Below are 21,351 nucleotides of genomic sequence, written 5' to 3'. Positions count from 1 at the left end.
AGGCGCCTTGTGCTCCTTGCCCGCGCCGTCGCTCGCCGTTGCCCTCCCGCAGGAGCCGCGTGCGGGCCCGGCAGCCCGCGACGGTTGGTCTCGCGCCGCGGCCGTTGTGGGGCCGCCCCGCCCCCAGGCCAGCGGGTACCGAGGCGGGGTGAGAGCGGGGGTGGGGGGCACGCGCCGCCCCGGCGCTGCCGGTGGAGCGGGGCCGCCGCTCCCGTCAGCGCCCCGTCGCGGCGGGCGCCTGCCTCCGGCCTTGCTGCTCTCGGGAGCGGGCAGAGGCCCCGGCGGAGAGGGGAGGGCGTGCCTGCCCGCTGCTCTGGCGCGCCGTGGGGACAGCGTGTGGTAGCGAGCCTGGGCGCGGGTCCCGGCTGCCCTCCTCTGCCCCTGGGGCCAGGGAGCCTCTGGATACCTGTCACGGAGGGGGCACCAGATCCCCAGAGAGAGCGAGCAGCGCTTGCAAAGCTGCATGGGGAGCTCTGCGTGAGGGGTGTAGAGGTGTCCCCTCGAATACCAGTAAGAAACCAGTAGTCATCAAGGACAGGACTGGAAAATAGTGGGTTCTCTTTCACATAAACAGCTTACTCAGTATCCCACACCCATTCCCAAGTCTGCTTTATTCCTTTCTTGGACGAATTACAGCAGATGCTCTTTGGCCAGAATGAGGCATTGTGAATTTATGTGAGGAGATTGAGCTAAAAATGAGAGGAAGGCAGCTCTGTGCCTGCTTCTTGGTGGTAGTTTCTATATGTTTTTGATAAAAATGGAAACAGAAGCCTTTTGCTTGCAGGTCATTTGAGTTTAGCCTTATCGTGGTTGGAGTTTGGTTTAGGTATGTTAAGTTTGAGAATCACGTATGCTGTTAGTAAGGAGCATAGACTCAGATGCTGGCCATTTACCCTGAAGGCACCAGCAATGTGTAGTCAAAGCCTGAGCAGCAAAGTAATCACAGAAAAAGTCTTTGAATACCAGGAAAATTAACAAAAGTATATTTATGAGGATGCTTGCAATAAATGAAAGTTTTTTCAGGCCTTTAATTTGTTTTTATTGTCTTCTTTTTTTTTTTTCTTCTGTCTACCCAGGGAGTTGTTTTATGGAACATGGAGGAGTGAGCTCCCTGCAGTTTCTTGAGTTTCTCATCTATCTGATTTTGACATGATCAAACGTTTGGTGGAAGATGTGCGAGCCAGGCTGCGTTCTGGAGTGACTATCAACTCACTGGGGCAGTGTGTTGAGGAGCTTGTCCTCAATAGCATCGATGCCAAAGCAACATGCGTAGCTATCAGGGTGGATTTGGAAGCTTTTAAGATCCAGGTGGTAGACAACGGCTCCGGGATGGGGAGAGAGGACTTAAATGCAATGGGGAAGCGGTACTTCACCAGCAAGTGCAGCTCACTGGGAGACTTGGAGAACCTGACGTTCTACGGCTTTAGAGGGGAGGCTGTGGCAAGCATAGCCAACATGGCCAGCGTAGTGGAAGTTTCATCTAAGACCAGCAGGACAGCAAAAACATTTGTGAAACTATTTCACAATGGGCAAGCGCTGGAAGTCTGTGAAGCTGAATTGAGCAGACCAAGTGGTGGAACTACAGTGACCGTGTGTAATCTGTTCCATCAGTTACCGGTGAGGAGAAAGTGTATGGATCCTGTGTTGGAATTTGAGAGAGTGAGACAGAAAGTAGAGGCTGTTTCGCTGATGCATCCCTCTGTTTCACTTTCTTTAAGGAACGACACTTCTTGTTCTATGGTGCTTCAGCTCCCTAAGACAAGAGATGTATACTCTCGGTTTTGTCAAATTTATGGACTGGGCAGATCGCAGAAGTTACGAGAAATAAATCATAAGTCTGGGGGATTTGAGCTAGGTGGTTATATCAGTATTGAAGGACATTACAACAAGAATATGCAGTTCTTGTATGTGAATAGAAGGCTTGTTTTAAAGACAAGACTACATAAACTAATTGATTTTTTATTAAGAAAAGAAAGTGTCATTTGCAAGGCCAAAAGTGGCCCTGTGAGCAGACAGGCTAGTTCAAGTCCTGGTCGCCATCGGTGTGGCCCAGAGTTGTACGGGATCTTTATTCTCAACGTGACTTGTGCGTACAGTGACTATGATGTGTGTCTGGAACCTGCAAAGACTCTAATTGAGTTCCAGAACTGGGATGTTCTTCTAACTTGCATAGAGGAAGGAGTGAAAACATTTTTGAAACGAGAACATTTATTTATTGAACCGTGTAGTGAGGACATCAGAGAATTTAATGAAGATAATGACTTTTGTTTGTATAACGCTCCCGTTCTGAAGCCCTCACTCTCTGACGAGAAGAGCATCCAAGACAGTTTTAAGAAAGCACGCGATGAAATTGTGGATTCCTATGAAATGTGTAACTTGCAATCAAAAGATGTCAAAAGGAAATCCATGACTGGAAAAAACCCTTCAAATCTTTTAGAGTCAAATAAAAATCTACAGGAAACTGAAATCGCCCCAAATCAGAAGATTGCTGAACCATCTGATCCATGTAGAAACAACAAAGTGGAGATTCCACTGCCCAGCAAAGATGACACAGCTTCTGATTTCATTATATCAAATATCTCAGAGCAGGAGCCAAAAGACACTAGGAGTTCCCAAAAAGCGTCTGATACTCATCTGAAACCTTCAGAAAGTCTTCGTTCCTCTTTCAGTGGAGGGCCCAGATCAGAAACAAGAAAAATAGACAGTTGCGATGACCTGCAGCATTGTGCAGAGAATTACATAAGAGATGTGGGAAGCCAGCAAGGCAAAGTAGTGCAGAAAAGCAATACGGTCCATGTCTTAAATAATGATGTTATTCAATCGCCATCTGAGAGAGAAGACCCTACTGAAACAGAAATGAGACCTGAAACTGTCTCTGGAAGCTCATTGATGAGACTGTGTAATGCAAGAAGAGGAGACAGGGAAACAGCTGAAGTGATAGATGATGTTGGAAGAGGGGCTGTTAGTTCAATACCATCAAAATTATGCTCTACAGGCCTCATAACATGTGTTATGCAAAATGACCCCCGACATGAACGTGAACAAACAGAAACAAATCTTGTATTGAACATGCAGTGTAGAGCTGGCCCTGTCAATGCCAAGGATATTTTTGGCCACAAAGTAAATTTTCCGATTCAGTCTTTAAATGCTAAGGATATTTCCAGTAATACAAATAAGGAATATACACCTCCTTACACCAGAGAAGTATGCATGGCTGATGGTAATGAGTGGTTAGAAGACAAGATTTTGTCAAATCAGGTGAGTGAGGAGATAGTTATGCCTGTTGCCACCAGTAAAAGACATTGTGAGACATCGAATGTTACACAATTGCTGCTGGCAACTTCTTCAGGTGTTCCTCACGATGAAGTTATAAAAAGCACTAGAAGACAAATAGCTGTGCCCAGATCTCAGCCCTCTAAGAAGCTGAGCTTGTGCACACAGCTGGGTTCGTTAGAAAAGTTCAGGAGATATTATGGGAGAGTCAAGTGTACACTGCCAACACCGTTGTCCGAGCGGAGAGAATTTGGTCTCCCAGTTTTTAATTCACAAGCTAATTGTGACTTTTCAAAGAATGAGAATGACAATCACAGTAGCTTGAGCACTTGTGAAACTCCAGCTTTGGAAGATACAGTTTCTAATAATAGTAGCCAAGTTTTTGGTTCTTTGGAAGAGACTTTATTCTGCAGTGGAGAAACTTCACAGGACAAACGAGCCCTTTGTCAGAGTCCTTTGACATTGTCTGATTACTCTCAGGTCAGTAAAAAAAATACAGGTTGTAAAAGATCTCCAGGATCATTATCATCCAAACTGTCCAGAATGAAAAGTGACCACAAAGAAGTAGAGCAACCTGGTGAACAATTCCAAACAGATTCAAGTAGAAAAGATGACTACTCGTTTGATCTTACATCTTCAAATAATGATTTTTTGTACAATGCTTGTCAAACATATAATTCCTCAGTGGAAAAAATGAGGGAATGTAATTACAGCATTTCTAAGGGGGATGCATGCTGGCAATCAGACAGTACGAGAGCAGAGTCCGTGAAAAGTACTGTTAGCCCATCACCACTCAGCAGCATAGAAGGCGAGTACACAGTCTCTTCAAGCAGTGTTTTATCATTACCTGCTAAAAAAGATTGTGCTAACATCATCTGTAAAGATAAAAGTATGTTAGATGAATCCTCAGAACAAAATTTGAAAGATACTGAGGTTCCCCATATGACCTTCCCAAGTAACTGGGAATTCTCTGCAGACAACACAAGCAGAGGCAATCCCAGGAATGATTTGTGGTGTTCTGACTGGCTGCAAGATTTTGATGTTTCGTCGGGTAAGACAATATACATCAATAAAGCAACTGGACTGAGCACCTACAGCACTCCTCCTACTGAAGGATTTCAGGCTGCCTGCATTCAAGATATAACAACAATGGCTGTGAATGTTGTCTCAAAGAATGGTAAGAGGGGTGGTGGTTGTTGTAAAAATGGGATGGGGAAACCAGTTTGTGTTCTGCTAGGTGCATAAAATGTCTTGCTGACAGCACCTGACAGTTTATACTGAAATATTGTAATACGTGTAATAGCTGTATGGAAAGCAGGAAAGTGTTGGAGACTATGGAGACAGTAAAACATTAACATTCAAGATACTAAAAGATAGTTTTTAATAAGCCAGTAAAAAGAAATGCCAGCACCTTGTCAATTAACAGGCAGCTGTCTGGGCATCATGACATTTACTGTGATCACAGTTATATATAATTGTTGTCATATAAAAAGTGAGGGACACACTTTAAAGTAAGTGTACTAGAAAAATTTTGTGGTTTTTAACATTTTGTCCTAACTGCATACAAAATGTAAAACAACCCTTGAAAAATGAACAAAAATCTAACTCTTCGTTGAGAATGTTTGGTCTCCTTTCTGCAGATTTTGGAAGGCTGTTCCTTCACACTTAGCTTTGTAGGAGATGTTGTACAGCATTGTTGGTGGTTTGATAGTGGAGCTTTTCCAGGGTGACAGGACACTACATTGTATTGGTTTTTCAGTGGTGTGGTGTTCATGAGTCTTCGTTGATCTATCTGTTGAGTTTGGCTTTCTGTGTCCTCCTGATCTGGCTTGGCAGAATAGTGTCTTTGATAATTTTTCCTTCCATGGATATATCTTTGTTCAAAGTTGTTCTTCATTCTGTTCATAAAATCTATAGGCAGATTTTATGAGCGAAGATGCAGCCATTCCACATGTAGACCGTATTTTATACTGCATAATTTGTTTTGAAAAAGTAGTTTAGACTTCTTTCTAGATAGTTCTCCTGTGAAATATTTGTCTAATCAATCTTGATAGCCTCTGGTTTGTTCCATTTTTGTCTGTTACTTCCTTCTTTATCACCAGTCATAGAAACACTGGTGCAATAGGTGTTTCAGTTGTTAAGCTATTCCCTTTTAAGTATAATAATTGATGCCAATAATTCTTAATATTTATTGTGTTCCACTGAAGTTGTTTACCAGTTTCAGTTGCCCACAGTGCTGTTTGGTAGCCAACCGTAGCACTGAGATGTGGAGCTTGATCTTCTGTCCAAAATGTTTGGATAGTGCATTCGTGTTCATGAAGAGACTATGTCACGTACTCTTATGCTTTTAGATTATGTGTAGTCTGTAGTCTTTGAAGATGTATATTGTGTCACATCTTTTTACCTCCAATGGCATTGTTCTTTCTTAGCCTTATCATTGGTGTTACTCTCCATCGTATCAATGGTGCCACTCTTTCTTAACTCTGTCAATGGTGTTATTCTTTGGTGAGATGTCTACTGCAGCTTTTTTGCTTTTCTTAGGTTGAAGGTCGGACCTCTTAAACCTTCACAAGGTATTTGGACTCTGGCTAGACCCTATAGATCTTAGATTTTCAAAGTTCAACAAACTTGTTCTTTCACATGTTTTTCAAGCAAAGGATATTCGTTCTTTTTAGTCATAGGAATAAACATAACTGTGTTCTAACGCAGCATTCATATCTCTTGATGTTGAGCACTGTTTTGGACTGCTGTTAAGAGCCAGGAGCAGAATAATTTCTTCACTTGCTAGGTATGCTTTCATTTTGCTTTTTAGAGTAGTGTCAGTAACCCCATGGTGTTGACTTAGAATTTCATAGTCCCATGATTTATTAAGAACAGCATCTCATACACAAATTTAGGGAAATTACACTGGTTGGTGACAGGTGGAAGGAGGTAAGAATAATCCATATCCTCTTTTCCATGACAGCAGTGGCCATCTGCTATCTTTTCCAGTCACATGCCATGTGCTCAACAGAAATGCTAGATTTTGTAGGTTAGACTCAGGCATCTTTGTACTGATTAAACTAGTTGCTACAGGAAAATTTATCAAGCTTTATTTCACCATCAGATGCCTTTTTGAATAATCTAATGCTATGCATTTTTAGTAGGTTAACAGCCCAGTTCAACTTGGTCTTCGTTGTTATGCCAGCTATGTTTGCATTTTTTGTTACTTTTATTACATTATTGACCGATATGTCATTACACTAGTGTATTTTAATGATCTAATTGAGGCAAGTGAAAATGAATACTCAAGTATGGTAATTGTATGTGGTTTGCACGTATAAAGTAGATGCATTATTATCCTCAGCACCTTTTCTGATGTTACTTGTCAGAAAAATCATATTAATAATATCTGTGCCAGCTCTGAATTCTCACTGGCCTTTGGGCCAGAAAATCCTAGCTTTATGAACAATGTATATCCTGAACAAGGATTTTTCGTGCAACAAGAAGCAAGGAGATGACTCTTTGTTTATTACATGTATAAAATACTGGACTTCTGTTCATATAGATGACAGATGCTTCTGTGAACTTGGGAGATAGTATCTTTCCATGACTATAGCTATAAAAGTTCTGTCAAAGTCTGAATTAGGCAGCATTCTTCAATTTGCCACAGTTTACCAGGAATCACGTCAGGCCATCTTGTCCTCTATTCTGGGTTTTATGGCAATGGAATGCTGAGTTACTCTCTCATGCTGGGCTGCCAGTTTGGATTCTTGAAAGGATTCTCGGTCCCCAGGGTAGGACCATCATTGGTCCTTACTGGAATGGAGCCAACAGTCAGGAGTCTACGAACTGGCCTAGGATCTCATAGAGCCTTTTCATACTGAGCTTATCAGCACGCAGCTGGTTTTCTTTGGCGTTATCACTCTGCCACTTTTCCTGAATGCACACCCTTAATTTCTCAGTAGAAAGGAACTTTATTAATTCATTATTATTTCACAAAGAATAGAAGTCTGAATTGTACCAAAGGAAGGGTGAAATGTTTACCACTGCGCTGGAAATCTGAGCCACTTTTCTTAATAATCTTGATAACAGTGCAGGTTTGTAATATCATTAAATCATTTCTGGGTGGGTAGGAACATGTTGTTAGGCTAAGTCTGATATCTTGTGGTCTCACTGACTTGTAGTTTTCAGTTTTACAAGTTCCTGATAACTGTATTAAGTATTGATAGGAGTGTTGATAGACTGACAGTTTTGCCACTCCTTAATAGAGGGAATTCAAGAGTGTTTTGATACCTGACGGACTACTATATGCCTCCTCTTTTTCTTTGGGGATAACACTTCTGATTGCACTAATTCTGGAAATAATTGTTACATGTTTAAAGCAGCAGCCAATTTTTAAGGACAGTCTTGCAGAAGCCACAGTAATATTTTAAAATACATTTCCTGGTGGTGGTGTGTCTGATAATTCTCAGCTTTTTATGTACATGCTCTTATTTCTCAATGTTAGATTGCAAAATCTGCGGGATACTCTAATTTGTACAGGGCTAAGCACACACTGATTTATGAGAATATAATAATTGTATAGCTTTTTGTAATTTTGCATGCTGTTGAATCTGCAGCAGTAAATTTATATTGTGTTTAGGAATTCAGTTCAAGTGTCATCCCTTTAGAAGTGAGATTGTGCTACCCTTCCTTCCTAGACCTCGAAAAGAGAAGACTCTAGCGAGCCGGGATCTGAGAGGTAGGGCCAGCTTTCCAGGACACAGTGTTCTGTGGTCAAAACAAATCAAAGAATTCTCCCAGATGTCCCAACAGGAACCCAGAATTACTCAAGGTCTGTTAACAATGGGACCGTGTGAGTCATCTCAAATCTAGAACGGGAAAAAAAAATCTTTTAGGGTTGAAGGCAGGTTAGGGGATACTTATTTACAGGATGAAATACCCAGTTCTGTGTTGAATTATGTCAGTAGTTTAAAGAATAATTACCTACTCCCTTCTTTGAACTCGTTCCAACCTTGGAATGTGAAAAATAGCTTCAATCCTCACAATTTTTTTTGCAGTGGAAAGGATGAAATCATCTTTTTGGTATGTGGCTTTGTCCAGAACGAGTGGGTAGCTAAACAGGTCTTTCTTTCCATCCCCCCCACCACCCCATTTCCAGGGCCTGTTGAATTGTGCTGCAGCATGTTTAGGAGTCAGAAAGCTGCACAGTGTCCTTCCTAGCTAAAGCAGACAATAGAGAAGCCCAGTCTCATGTTCCATTATTTATTTGTACATTCTCCTCTTTTTATGAAGGAAAAAAAAATAATGCTTGTGTGAGGTAGAGGTACCCAATGCACCTTCTATTGATGGATGGTGGTAGTCCCTGTGTTATCTGTGTTTTCTTTCCCAGATGCTGAAGGAGTGTCTCTCCAGTCATTGCTTTCAGAATGGGATAATCCTGTTTTCGTTCCCTGCCCAGAGGTAAGTATTACCTCGCATCTCATGCTAAAATACAAATCATTTTCTGACATGGGGACCAAATTGCAAATATTGTAACTGTTGCATATCAGTTATTCAGCGATATATTAGACTACAGACCTGGCAGTTATGTGTTTTTATAGACTGTTTATATGTAAGTCATTGTTGTGGATTTATTCAAAGTCAGAGAAGCAGGTATTAGGCTAATCTTTTGCCTTATGTCGTTTCAAAAGCAAAACATTATTGTAAGCTGTCTTTCCCTCTACAGAGATAGTCATCTTCAAATTAAAAGTTATCAAATGGCAAAATTGTAATATAGTGTCTGTCCTCTTTGTGGACCGAGTTAAAATAACCCAGCTTTCTTCTCTGGGATGCAATGGGTCTTAAAAGTGTATTTTACTATAGTTGTTTTTATAGCTTGGCAGGATTATAACATGTGAGAGGGAAACAATGTTGGAGCTTTTAGAAAAACTTCCTTTGTTGTCATGAGGTAGCGTTATCTTTAATCATCATGTTGTGTGTGTGTAAACATATGTATGTAACCATTTCCACCTGCAAACAATAGGGACAGAGTAGCAAACCACCTGCTGGTGAGTTTCTGAAAAGGAACAGTTCTGTTCAGTTGCTGCTGTGACGTGTACTCTGACTCATTTCAGGGTAATACATCTTTTGTAATGCAATCCATTGAGAGCTCACGTAGGCTGATAATTAACTTCAGGTTTTCTGATAGGTACTTGAAATCAGCTGAATGCATTGAAGTTAGCAGGTAATACCCAGATGGGAAAGTATATGGGGATGAAAGCAGAGGGATTCCTGGATGGTATCTTTAGCTAGTGCTATTCTTGTGTAGGAAGCTTGGTTTGTCAAAATACAGAGTAATTTCCATTTTTCCTTAAAGCTGGTTTGTTGGGGGTATTTTGTGTGTGTTTGAGTGTTTTGCTATATCCCTTATAGCCTGCTTGATCTGTAATTCTGTTTTTACAGATTGCTGTTGATGTGACCAGCAGTCAGGCTGACAATCTGGCTGTGAAAATTCACAATATCTTGTATCCTTATCGTTTCACCAAAGACATGGTTCATTCAATGCAGGTACAATATGATCTGTTACTGGTTTTCACCCCAAGTTCCCACTCAGCAGATGAGATTTGCTGATGTTTCTGCCTGGTGGGAAAGAGGTATCCAGGGAAATAGTTCATATCCCTAATTTTCATAGCACAAACAGAATTCTTGGTTGCTGTGTGATACCGGCAGACACATATGTCATGCCAGATCTTAATATCATCTCATGGTTAATCAGCTATCTGCAAGTGAGTCTAAAATTCCTTGACCGTATGGTTAAATCAAATCAAGAGGCTGCCCTGTTACTGCTGCTTAGAAACACTGTTAACTAAATGATATTTCAATGGGCAGTTTTTTATATTTATTGTAGGCATTTGCTTAGTTCGTATTCCTCTGAAATCTGTGTCATGTATCTTCCATTTTTATTGACCTTAGAAATTTAATTCTTCAGCAGAGTGGTTTCAAAAGCAAATCCCAGATTTTGTGGAGAGACTTGAAATTTCACTTTAAGATTTATGTCTGCCCTGAAAAGTGATTCTTAAAAATGGCATCACAGCATCGAGTTTAACTGTTTTAGTGCTTCTTTATCAAATGTTTTGAATGTTAGCTTAAAAGCTAATGTAAATGTATGGCTTCAACTTACATTCTTTGATGGTTTGCCTGGATAGAAATGCCAAAGTGGATTCTCTCCCTCTCTTGCATCCCAATGACAAAAGGCTTACAGGCCCAGTTAGCATTATTCTCATGCAATCAGGTTGCTGACTTTGAGATTGCAGGTTCTGACTGTGTGGGGCATGATAATGTTGATCTCCAGGGTGGACAAGGATTCAAATGATTCCCTTACTTATGTTCTGTGTGCAAGAATAACAGGAGTAAATAAAGTTATTACAGTAAACAGATTATGTTTCAAAAAGACAGGAGAGGAAAGCTGGAAAATGGAAGGTACCATTTTTCTGTTCACTCATATATAAGAACTGTTCTTTAAAACTTACTAAGTGGTTCTGTGATTAACTTTACCTGCCTAATGTTTTCCTTTGTATGTTTTTAAGAAGGTAAAGCTAGAAGAAATTACCACTTACTATCTCTGAAGAAGCTATATACTGCCTTCAGTACCCTGTAGTAATTTTGAGAATCTCTGTAGAAAAGACCAAAAGCACAAAATGTCACATCATGCCACAGGAAAAGAATAAAAAGAATCATTAATGTCTTGCATCCCTGCAAAGAAATAGGATCATCTATTCATTTTTACCTAGGAGGTGAACAATGCACATGTTGTGAGACAGAGAATTCAGAGTGAGCTCTATGTATGTGACTTGGGGAGAAATTACTCCCTAACACCACATCTGTTAATTTAAATCTAACAATAAGATACTGAAAGCATTGTGCATCCCTGCTCAGTATTCCCTGGAGCTTTGGTTGATTTCTGATGCTTGAGGGCAAGGTGGAATCAAGTCACAGAGGCAAATTCTACATCAGAAAATGAGGGGGAAAAATGCTTCCTGGCTCCTACAGATGATCAGCACAAGTCCTTAAACACAGGGCAGGTTAAAAAAGGTTGTTTACATTCTCTTTCGGTGATATCAGCAAATCAAATACTCAGAGTTGCTGTGCACAGTTTAATTCCCAACTCAAGGAGGCTTCTGCGTGACTATTTAATCCATTCTGTAAATTTCCAGCTCCACCTTAGAGCAATTAGAGCTCTTGCCCTTATGACTTTCTTTGAAAAAATTGATCCAGAGTTATTTTCTTGGATATTTTGAAACTTTCTCTCAGTTCCAGACTAAACTGTTTCATGACCAAATTTATGGTCATTTGACCTTCTGCCAGTATTGTCTTTTAGCTTAAATAACTGCTGCATTTTCCATATTTAGACCCCACTGTATTTATAAAGAATAATTATATACCTTCTCAGTCTCAGTTTTGCTAGGCCAAATTCTTTAAGCCTTTGGGATTAGAAAAGATGTGGTTTCCACTCCCCTAATCATCCTACTAGCTATTTGTTGTGCTTGATCCATTTTGATTGTCGTCTTCTTTTGTTTACCTTCATTTTAAAAATAATTTTATGACTGGGTAATGATTTTTCTGAGTATCTTACAGGTTCTTCAGCAAGTGGACAATAAATTTATTGCTTGTTTAATGAACACTAGGAATGAAATGGACAAAAAGGCAGGTAAGAGTGGTTATTAACATGAAGTTGAAGTGGCTGTCAAGTGCAGTTAGACTGCAGAGGGAACACTGTCTTGTTTGTATTCCCTTCTTGCCTTGGGATGATACTGTGAGTAGAGGAAAATGTTAGTCCACTTGAAATTTCCTGGATCTTCTTTATCTTTATTTTGGACGTTGTTGAATGTTCCTACTGCCTTCAGATTAGTGTTATAAAAATAGATTGTACTCAAATGACTAACATCTTTCAGACTCTGTTCACAGTGTCTGGACATATTAATTGTTGAAGCTTGCTGAAACTGTACAAAAAAGGCATTCAAAACCAGTAGTTTTTGTAGCGTTTTTAAAGACTGTATTAAACAGAACAGTTTGTGGGTGACCTCAGCTCTCATTCTGAAGTTAGAGGAAGATGTCAATAGACAGGAGTTTCTGACTCAATCTGATTACCTTAATTTAAATGCCAATTTGGATCACTAAATTTCTGTTCTGTGGTGACTTTATGTTCTGCTAGCGCAGCCTCCTTCTCACTTTATTTCTGTAAAACTGGCTGATAGTTATCTTCTAAATGTGGCCTCTAGGGAGTGGTCATTCTTCCCAATCTGTGCAGTTGTCTGGTACAAAGTTGCCTATTTCTCATCTGTTGTGGTGCTTTTTTAGATGGAAACCTCTTGATTTTGGTGGACCAACATGCAGCTCATGAACGGATCCGCTTGGAGCAGCTTATTGCAGGTGAGGATTCAGATGGTCTTAGGAAAAAAGATAAGCAGTACACTGAAAAGTACAAACGAGCTGTCTGGGATGTATGGAACCAATAGGATATTCATTTGTCATCTTTATCCTGATCCCTAGGAGAGTACAGACATTCAGTATCTGTAGCGGTCATAGTATTGGCAGCTGAAAATTGTTACAGCGTTTCCAAAAATAGAAGATGTACTCCCTACCCACAGAACTATCGAACTAAAATAGTCCTGACATAATGAAAGAGCAGGAAGACTGATAGGAAAAACAATGAAGAGGAAATAGAACAACATCAATAAGATTATGTGGTTATGCTGTGAAGAATAAGACGTGGGATACAGAGTAAAGAGCATAGTTCATTTGGTTTCTTTTTAGCTGAATACTGTGCTTAAAGCCTAGAATTTCCACAGTCTGAAACTGTTTGCAAAGGGATAATAGTCTTCTCTGTAAGCTCATTAGCCATTGGTTTCAGTGTTAAAAAGCACAACACCATCCATCAAGTACTTAAAAATCATTGACCTTCTCTTTCATCAACAAATACTGCACAGTTCCTGCAGAGAGGGTTCCAGGAACACTGCTCCTTTTGGTCAGGTACTGAAAAAAGTTAAAGACTGAAGGGAGAAATGCTTAATGAATAGTATTTTAATGCCATTTATGTCAGACTTTTCTGTGGAAAAATTGCTCTCTGTGAGTTTGACTAAATATATCAGTAGTTTTTTTGCTATTTAGGGTGACTCTTTTTTGGAACTGGTGGGAAAAAACAAAGTGGCATCAACCAGCCCTTCCCCAGAGACTAGATGTCTGGTTTGTGACATTCCCAGTCCTCCACAAGTTTCAGGAGAAGGCATTCTGTGGTCACTTTTTAATCCAAACAGAGGATTACATGCCAAACCATAGGGTCATTAAGGGTAATGCCTGCGTAAATATTCTAAGAGGGGATACTTCTAAACGATTCATTCACAGATTCCTATGAGAAGGAAGCTGCAGCATGTGGCAAGAAGAAATTACTATCCTCCTCCATCTCTCCCCCTTTGGAGATTGAAGTTACAGAAGAACAGAGAAGATTTCTACGGTTAGTAATGGCCAATAGCTCTAAACTTTTGGGGATGACTCTGTTGACCAGGAAGATCTCTATATATTGCTAGGTTACCATGAAGCTCAGGAAAGAAGCTGTTGATTCTTTCCTGAGTTGAGACCAATTGGCTATATCTGTGCTGAGGAAAATAGGTGTGCTTCTCAGGCACGTCATTACATCTCAAGACAAAACCCTGTGGTGTGCCATCTCTGTGCCTCTGCAATGTGCTCTGGTTTCCCTGGGAAAGTAAACCTTCATGTGTGGGCCAAGGAGAGTGCCAAAGCAGTCTGCACCAGTCCTACTGTCTGGGGCTTAGGACCTGGGAGTGCACGCTGGAGTGCAGTGCCCATAGTGTCAATCTAGTCACTGATTTAGCAGGCACTGTTTGAGAAGAGAAGGATGGGGTATGGAAAGTTTGTATTGTGAATCCTTCAAAAATGCATTCCTTAATCCTAGGTGCCTGCCAAGAGTAACTAATGAACACTGTTTCCCGAATGTTTCAGAACGGTGGCCTAGCTACTATTAGGGTATTTAACTTTTGTACTGCAAGAGTTTAGATACAGATTTGTTGTTGGACTATTGGAGACCTATTGGACACTAATCAAACTTTTTTCCCCAAAATCCCTGTCTGTCACCTGCCACATGCATGTGGTTTTTTTTTTCCCTGCATTGTTCTTCATTTTCAGGTGAAGTTCTATCTTAACATTCAGAGGACTACCTCATTATTTTCAAACTGCTCTTTTTTGTGATGCCTGTGGCAAACTTGACAGCTTTTAAATCACTCCTTGTTAAGATTGTTGCCTGTTATAGGGATACACTTCTTTGGTGTAAAGCCCTTTTTGGGTGTATTCCAATCATAACAGTATCACTGCTGTATCCATTTGGTAACTCTTTTGTGTAACAGTGGCCAATACCAGAAATTCCAAAGGAAAGTGTAAAACACTATTATGTTCCACCTGCCTTAGGGAAAAATGTGAGAATGTAACCATTGCTGTTCATAGTTCAGTAATATTTGGATACCTTTGTTGTTCCCACCTCTTAATGATGTTCTTGCTAACATCGCAATATTTGTAATGCCTCTTGTTCAACTTTGAATTATTTTTGCACTCATCTTTGAATGTCTTCCATTTCTGATATATCTACTTTTGAGACTGGATGGCCAAAATTGAATACAATCTACCAAGTGAGGGTATCCCATTGATTTGTACCATAGCTTTGCAGTTGTGGCCGTATTTTCTGTCTATTATATCCACACCTGATATTTTGTCTGCTTTTTTGGCTACTAATGCTTGCATGAACTGCTTGTTTGTTGAATGGTCATGACAATGAAACACAGAGTTGTGGGGGTGTTTTTTTTTGTTTTTGCTATTTATGTAGAAGCCAACAAAATGTACAAATAGGTCAAATTATTCCTGATAACTTGCATTTATTTGTCTTTAGGAGCAGTGAAGTCAGTTTTTCTGTCCATTTTTCATTATACCTTTTTCATTCATCCTACTGATTTCATTCATCATTTTTCTACTTGTTTTAAGTTCTGATTGAGTTCAACATCGTCTTTAGTGTCAGCTAACCTAAATAATTTTGTGTTTTCTACAAATTTGCCTGCTTGACCATGCCCCTTCTTTTCCACATCATTAATAAACAATTATGAAGATACAGATCAGGACTCATGTCATGTTGAACACTGACCACCTGTTGCCAGCATACCTTTTTTCTGTAGTCTCTAAATCATGACAAATGTTACTTCTCTATCCATGACAACTTTTTGCATCTGCATGTCTAGCCACTTTTAAGGGGCGGCATCAAAGGCTTTTTGAAAGACCAAATAAATACTGTGAGCTACTTTTCTTCATCAGCTAAATCACAAACATACTACAAAAATCAGTAAGATAAAGTAAATCAGAGAGGCATGGTTTTCTTTTAAGGACACTGGTTAAATTATTCAGCACAGTCAGATGCCAGTTGTGATTTTCAGTTATCGCTTCAGATAATTGATTCAAGAAGCTTACTGGTGCTGGCTTACTGGTGCTTTTATTGTGTTGCTCTTTAATTTATCAGTATTTATTGGCAGTTCATCTTTTTACAATCACTCTGTGAGACTATCCTTACTAAAAAGTTATGAATTAAAAGTACTATGTAAAAATCTGAATTCTGTTGTTATTGTTGCTGGCAGAGTATGACTGTATTCTGTGGTAAAGTTTGAGGTAATGAAATAAATTAACTTCCCTAAAAGACCTTTCTCTTCAGCTATGCTTGCTATTTAATAGTTCAGCTGGACCTCTGGTTCACCTGCAGCTTTGATTCTGTTATTTGTCTAATAACCATTGTAGTAATGCATTGTTCTGTTGACTCTCTTGAACTTCCTTTTTTTTCCCCCTTAAAAAAAAAAAAAAAAAAGGCCTTATTGACTTCAATAGCTGCTTGGATTCTGTCATTTCACCACAATGGGCTTTTTCGGTCTTTCTCTGCTCTTGCCGAAGGCTATACATGTCTTCTTTTTTTTGGGTAGAATTACACAAGTCATCTCCATATGGAGGCTAATAATTGTGTTATTCTCGTGACTGATTTTACTAAGTTTAGATTAGCTTCTTTTTTGTTCAAAGAATCTCTTTTCTAAAATTGACCTTCACCACCTTTGTTTTAAGTGAATATTCCCTGAGTTAATAAAATAAACTATATATTGTTACAGTTGTTTTCATTTTGAAGACAAGTTCTCATCTGCTGTGAAGTCCCGTTTTTGTGTGTATTTTTCCATCCACAGGGTGACATATGTCAGATTAACTAGAGATTGTTGTTTCCTGGCTTCTCTTTGCTTAATGGGATATAAAGTTCATTAAACCAGCATAAATTTCTTACAGTATTTTTTTCCATTTTAAGTATTTGCTATTACGTGTCAACTGAAATCACACTTTTTTAGGTTAGACTTAAAGGAGTCTTTATGCTGTGTAATTTCAATATTTGAAGTGTTTGTGTGTTGAACCAGACACCTTGTGCATCTTTAGAAAAGGCAGATTTATAAATTTAGACATAAAGCTTCTTTCCACATAATACAGGAACTCTTAGATCTTGTGGTTGTGGAACATGAAATATGCATGGTTGATTGGAGTGAAGAAACGTGGCTGAATGTAGGCTGAAAGGGCAAAATTACTTGGAATCTCATGATGCATGGATTTTGAGATTGGAAACTGTTGCAGGAAGAAACATATATGGGGACTACAGAAATATTTACATGTGCTGTGGAGACATAGCTAATGTGGTTGATGTCTTATTTCTGGTATTTTTTTTTTCCTCAGATGCTGCTACAAAAATTTGGAGGACTTGGGTCTTGAATTATCATTTCCTGAGACCAACAGCTCCTTGATTCTAGTGAGGAAAGTGCCACTGTGTTTTATAGAAAGAGAAGCCAATGAATTACGACGGAAAAGACAACCTGTCACTAAAAGCATTGTGGAGGTCAGCTGTGGATATGGGTGAAATTGTGATACTGGGTCTTGTTCTGTGTTAATGGCCCAGGGTATTAGAGTATCTCTGTTATGAGGGAGACAATGAAGTCCCTTGGCAGATGTGGGTGCCATCCCTTTTAGTAGCTAAATAGTCCCACAACTGAAATCCCTGAACTATAACAGAAACGATAGGAGACTGTTTCAGACTTGGACTGGTGGAGAAACTAAGAAAAACAGTATATAGTACAGATGTTTCAACAGTTTACTACTCATGAATGCTTGAATGAACAGTAAATGCTTGAATGAAAAGTAAAATGATTAATATTGCTGATACAGAAATATTACTTGTTAGGATTAAAATTGTTTTCGTGAAATCTCTACATGAGCAGTGCAGCTTTCTAAGAGCTGCTGTTCCAGGTGTTCTGCAGTTTGAGGAAGAAATTGCTGAACTAATTACTTGCAGTTTCCATTGTAAACAATTCTCCACAATCATAATGGCTTCAAGGACTCCTTAAAAATTGTTTCTGGAGTACCATATTCAGCCACTAGGCTGAGCCATTGTGAATCAGTCCAGTCTTGCCACACATCTCTTGATATGAAAAGAAGAAACAGAGAAGATGATTCATCTGATTAAATTTTCTTTTCCAACCTTGCTATAATCAGGAAGAACTCAAAGTGCACTCTTCTGGTGTGATTTGGGAGCCAAGAGCACTAAAAGTGGCGGAGGAGGGGATCAGGTCCGTGCCTCACGAGCACTCATTCTTAGCTGACACCTCAAGATCTCACGAGCATTTTGCCAGGTCTATTCTGCAGTCCTTTTTATTTTCATTAGGACTGGTGGCACCTATTCATGATTATGAATTCATTGCATTTTAGACATCAGAAATGACATCCATGTGGACTATTATCCAAAGAAGAAAGGGCAGCTATTCAAAGATACCACACATTCATTGCACCCTGAAGTATAAGAGTTCCATTATACCCATTCTACAGACAGAGTGAAACTAAGTGATTAGTCTGAAGTCTGATAAGATACTTGTGAGAGGTCAGGACTTGCAGCTAGATCTTTCACACTGTGGTCAGTGTACTAGCAACGGCATCATTTTTCCTGGTTCTGGCAGTTACACAGTAAATTATACACAGATGTGGACAAAGCAGGGTATGGGCAATGAAAGGGAGAAGTAGCAACTAATGATATTACATTTTTCTTTCCAGGAGCTTATTCAAGAACAAGTTGAGGTGAGTTGCTGTCTGCTTCTGAAGTTGACCGTAATAATGCAAAGCTTACTGAATGAACCAAAGGCAGTAAATGTGTTAAGCCTCAAATGAGAGAGGTGGACTAGATAATCCACTAGCTTTTCCTCATTTTTAGTTTCCTTTGTGTTACAGTTCTTCCTTTTTCTCATGTTAAATGGAAAGTAAGATGATGTTCCCTTACTACTTGTAGTTAGTGCAGACCACAGGAGGAGGAGCACGAGGGACACTGCCTCTGACGTTTCTGAAGGTGTTAGCTTCCCAGGCCTGTCATGGTAGGGAAACTGTACTTTTCTTTTCTGTCATTCTTTCTTTCTTTTTTTTTTTTTTATTTTAGCCTTTCTGTCTCTACACAACATTCTCCCTGGGGCAGTGGTTTCAGAATGTGTTTGCAGGAATTCCAGGATTACAGACTGTGTGTTTCATAGGGATGAGGAGATAATGGTGTTTTCATGGACAGCACTGTGAGGGACAAGCAATGCTGCTCTGATTTATTCATGTATCGGCCTAACGTACTTTCCAGCCCTCACGTGAAACACAAATAGAATACAGTTCTGAGATGCACTCATCCGTGAGCTCCAAACCATTCAAATAATAGCTCTGTGAAGGGGCAAAGGGACGTGCTGGAAACTCCTTGAAAGGAAGCAGGAAAGAGGACTTAGACACTCTTCCCAAAAAGCATTTTTTATTTCATATAAGTATCAAAAGTGCAGTTTCAGTGTGCCTGTGACCTTTCAAGTATTTTTGGATGGAGTGCAGTAGGAATTTACATCTTCTAAGGGACTATGGCTTTCCAGCACCTGGAAATGAGCAGACCTTACAGGTGTAGACTGCAGTAGCTCTAGCCTCTTGTGGCAGTTCCTGTGCCATATACAGCATTAACAAGATTGTGCTGACGGGGTAAATGTGAACCGAAAGCATCTATTTTCACTGAGTGTCACTGCATTCTACAAATGGCGGCAATATATAATTTTTTTAATATATAAAAAAGTCCCATGGCTGAAAGGCAGATTGCAGATGGTCTTGTGCATCTGTGAAGGCTGAAGGTTGCAAACACCTCTGAAATGACTCCCTAATGTTCTGCTTGGATTTCCTCTGGATGCCATTAAGTGCTCACTTGTGAGAAAGGACTTATTGGCAGGGCTAGTATGTGGTAGCCTTATGGCTTATGGCAGGCCTGTCAGTGGCAGGCATGTAGAACTGATAAAGCCTATGGAACTGATATTAGCTGTCATCTTGGTTTAATACTTTTTGATTTCTGAACTGGTTGCATCTTCAGTTGTGACACACACACACAAAAAAAAGCAAAGGAAAAAAAAAAGCCCATTTGCTTCTTGCGACGTCATCTGAAAAGCCAAAAACTAATAATTTTACTATCCATCAGACTTGGGTTAGGGGAAGTTTAGGCCATGGAAAGCTGATCCTTATGCAGCAGGCTGGTTAATTGAGCTAAGCCCTGAGGCTGCCATACTGCAGCCTTTGGGCTGCCTTTGCAGCCTCCCAGCTAATCTTTGGGAGCTGCCTTGTTTTCTGTGAAAACCACAGCTGTGGAGGGAATTCTGCTGGGTGGCTTGAATTCTCTTTGGCAGCGTGTGCAAGAATTTGTATCTTTTTTCAGGAGCTATTAAGTTTAATGAGCGTTTGACTTTGGAGGAGAGCTGCAGGCTTATTGAAGCTTTGTCATCTTGCCAGCTGCCCTTCCAGTGTGCTCATGGAAGACCTTCCATGATGCCTCTTGCAGACACAGACCATCTACAGCAGGAAAAGCAGGTACTGTGTGGGACACAGATATGCCTCTGATAATCCACACTCTGGATTATGAGGCATGTCATGTATGTATGTGTTAGAACTAGAATGGGCCAGTTTGGAACCATCACCACTGGCTGTATCTTACTTGAATTTTTACATAGCTGTTACCAATAAAATAAAACTTTAGAACATTAAACCTCTGTCCTGCAAACACTTTAGCAAGGATCTTACCATATTTCATTTGAATGGTCACATTGACTTGAATGGGGTCCACTAGTCCTTAAAGTTAAGCATATATTTAAAGCGTTTGCAGTTTTTAAGTGGAAAACATGTAAATTCTGATACTCTACCAGCGGCAAAGATGCTAATTAAACAAACGCCTACTTCCCCAAAGTTTAAGATGCTATAAAATGGGAAAAAAAAGCAAAGAAACAGCAACATTTAAATTAAAAAAAAAATAAAATCATTACTCCTTCCCTTTTGCTATAACTGTGCTATATTGAGTTATGAAATTGGATTCTCTTGAAAGTCAGGTGGGACTTTGAATTAGATGTCAGAAGGACTTGGGAATGACTGTATTAGGGCAAAAAGTATGGAGGCATTGAAGCTCATTTACTTGTTATGATTTAGTGCTCCTTAATTTTTCTCCCTCCAGGCTAAACCTAATTTGGCTAGACTGCGGAAGATGGTGCGAGCATGGCACCTATTTGGAAAAAAAAGACCTTAATCAAAAAAAAGTTAAGTCTGTAAGCTGCAACCACTAGAAGTGTTGGTACACAACAATTGTTGTTACACAATACCTTGTGTGGAGCCAAGTTTCTGAGCCGGTGCGGTCACCAAAGTTCTGCTCCGAGTACTGACCTAAGAAGCAGAGACCAGCCAGGAGAACATGGCAGGAGGAGCCCACCCTCGTAGCCTGGAGAAGTGTCTTCAACATTAAGGAATTACATTGTAAACCTGCGCCTTATGTCAGTGCTTGACTATTGGAGGCAAGAAGTTGCAGCCACTCGCAGTTACTAAAGTGCTTTTTCTCTGCGAGCACAGCATAATTCTGCATAATAGAGTGGAGACTTTTAATTAATGATGTATTTTATAGTGCTTTGAAAATGGGGAGGTATTTATTAATAAAATTAACACTAAACTCTTTCCTTGGGC

The 21,351-nt window shown here is 39.9% G+C and overlaps 1 protein-coding gene across 3 annotated transcripts; it reads left to right on the top strand.

Annotated features, from left to right (window-relative positions):
* Positions 1-1,149: 1,149 nt before the first annotated feature.
* Positions 1,150-21,342, top strand: MLH3 (mutL homolog 3). Of its 3 annotated transcripts, XM_050896904.1 has the most exons (12): positions 1,150-4,450; positions 7,898-7,996; positions 8,648-8,718; positions 9,700-9,804; positions 11,872-11,944; positions 12,595-12,666; positions 13,639-13,747; positions 17,044-17,203; positions 18,409-18,432; positions 18,641-18,722; positions 20,066-20,217; positions 20,852-21,342. In XM_050896904.1, the coding sequence occupies exons 1-12, from the start codon at positions 1,150-1,152 to the stop codon at positions 20,921-20,923; spliced, it is 4,320 nt and encodes a 1,439-aa protein (XP_050752861.1). In that variant the 3' UTR covers positions 20,924-21,342. The 3 variants fall into 3 exon arrangements, with proteins under 3 accessions (XP_050752861.1, XP_050752862.1, XP_050752863.1); XM_050896905.1 differs by lacking the exon at positions 7,898-7,996; XM_050896906.1 differs by lacking the exons at positions 18,641-18,722; positions 20,852-21,342 and having other exon boundaries at positions 20,066-20,159.
* The last annotated feature ends 9 nt before the right edge of the window (positions 21,343-21,351 follow it).

The sequence above is a fragment of the Gymnogyps californianus genome, chromosome 5 (genome assembly GCF_018139145.2).
Source record: "Gymnogyps californianus isolate 813 chromosome 5, ASM1813914v2, whole genome shotgun sequence".
NCBI lineage: Eukaryota > Metazoa > Chordata > Aves > Accipitriformes > Cathartidae > Gymnogyps > Gymnogyps californianus.
The sequence above is the reverse complement of the archived record's forward strand: the minus strand, read 5'-3'. Positions and strand labels throughout refer to the sequence as shown.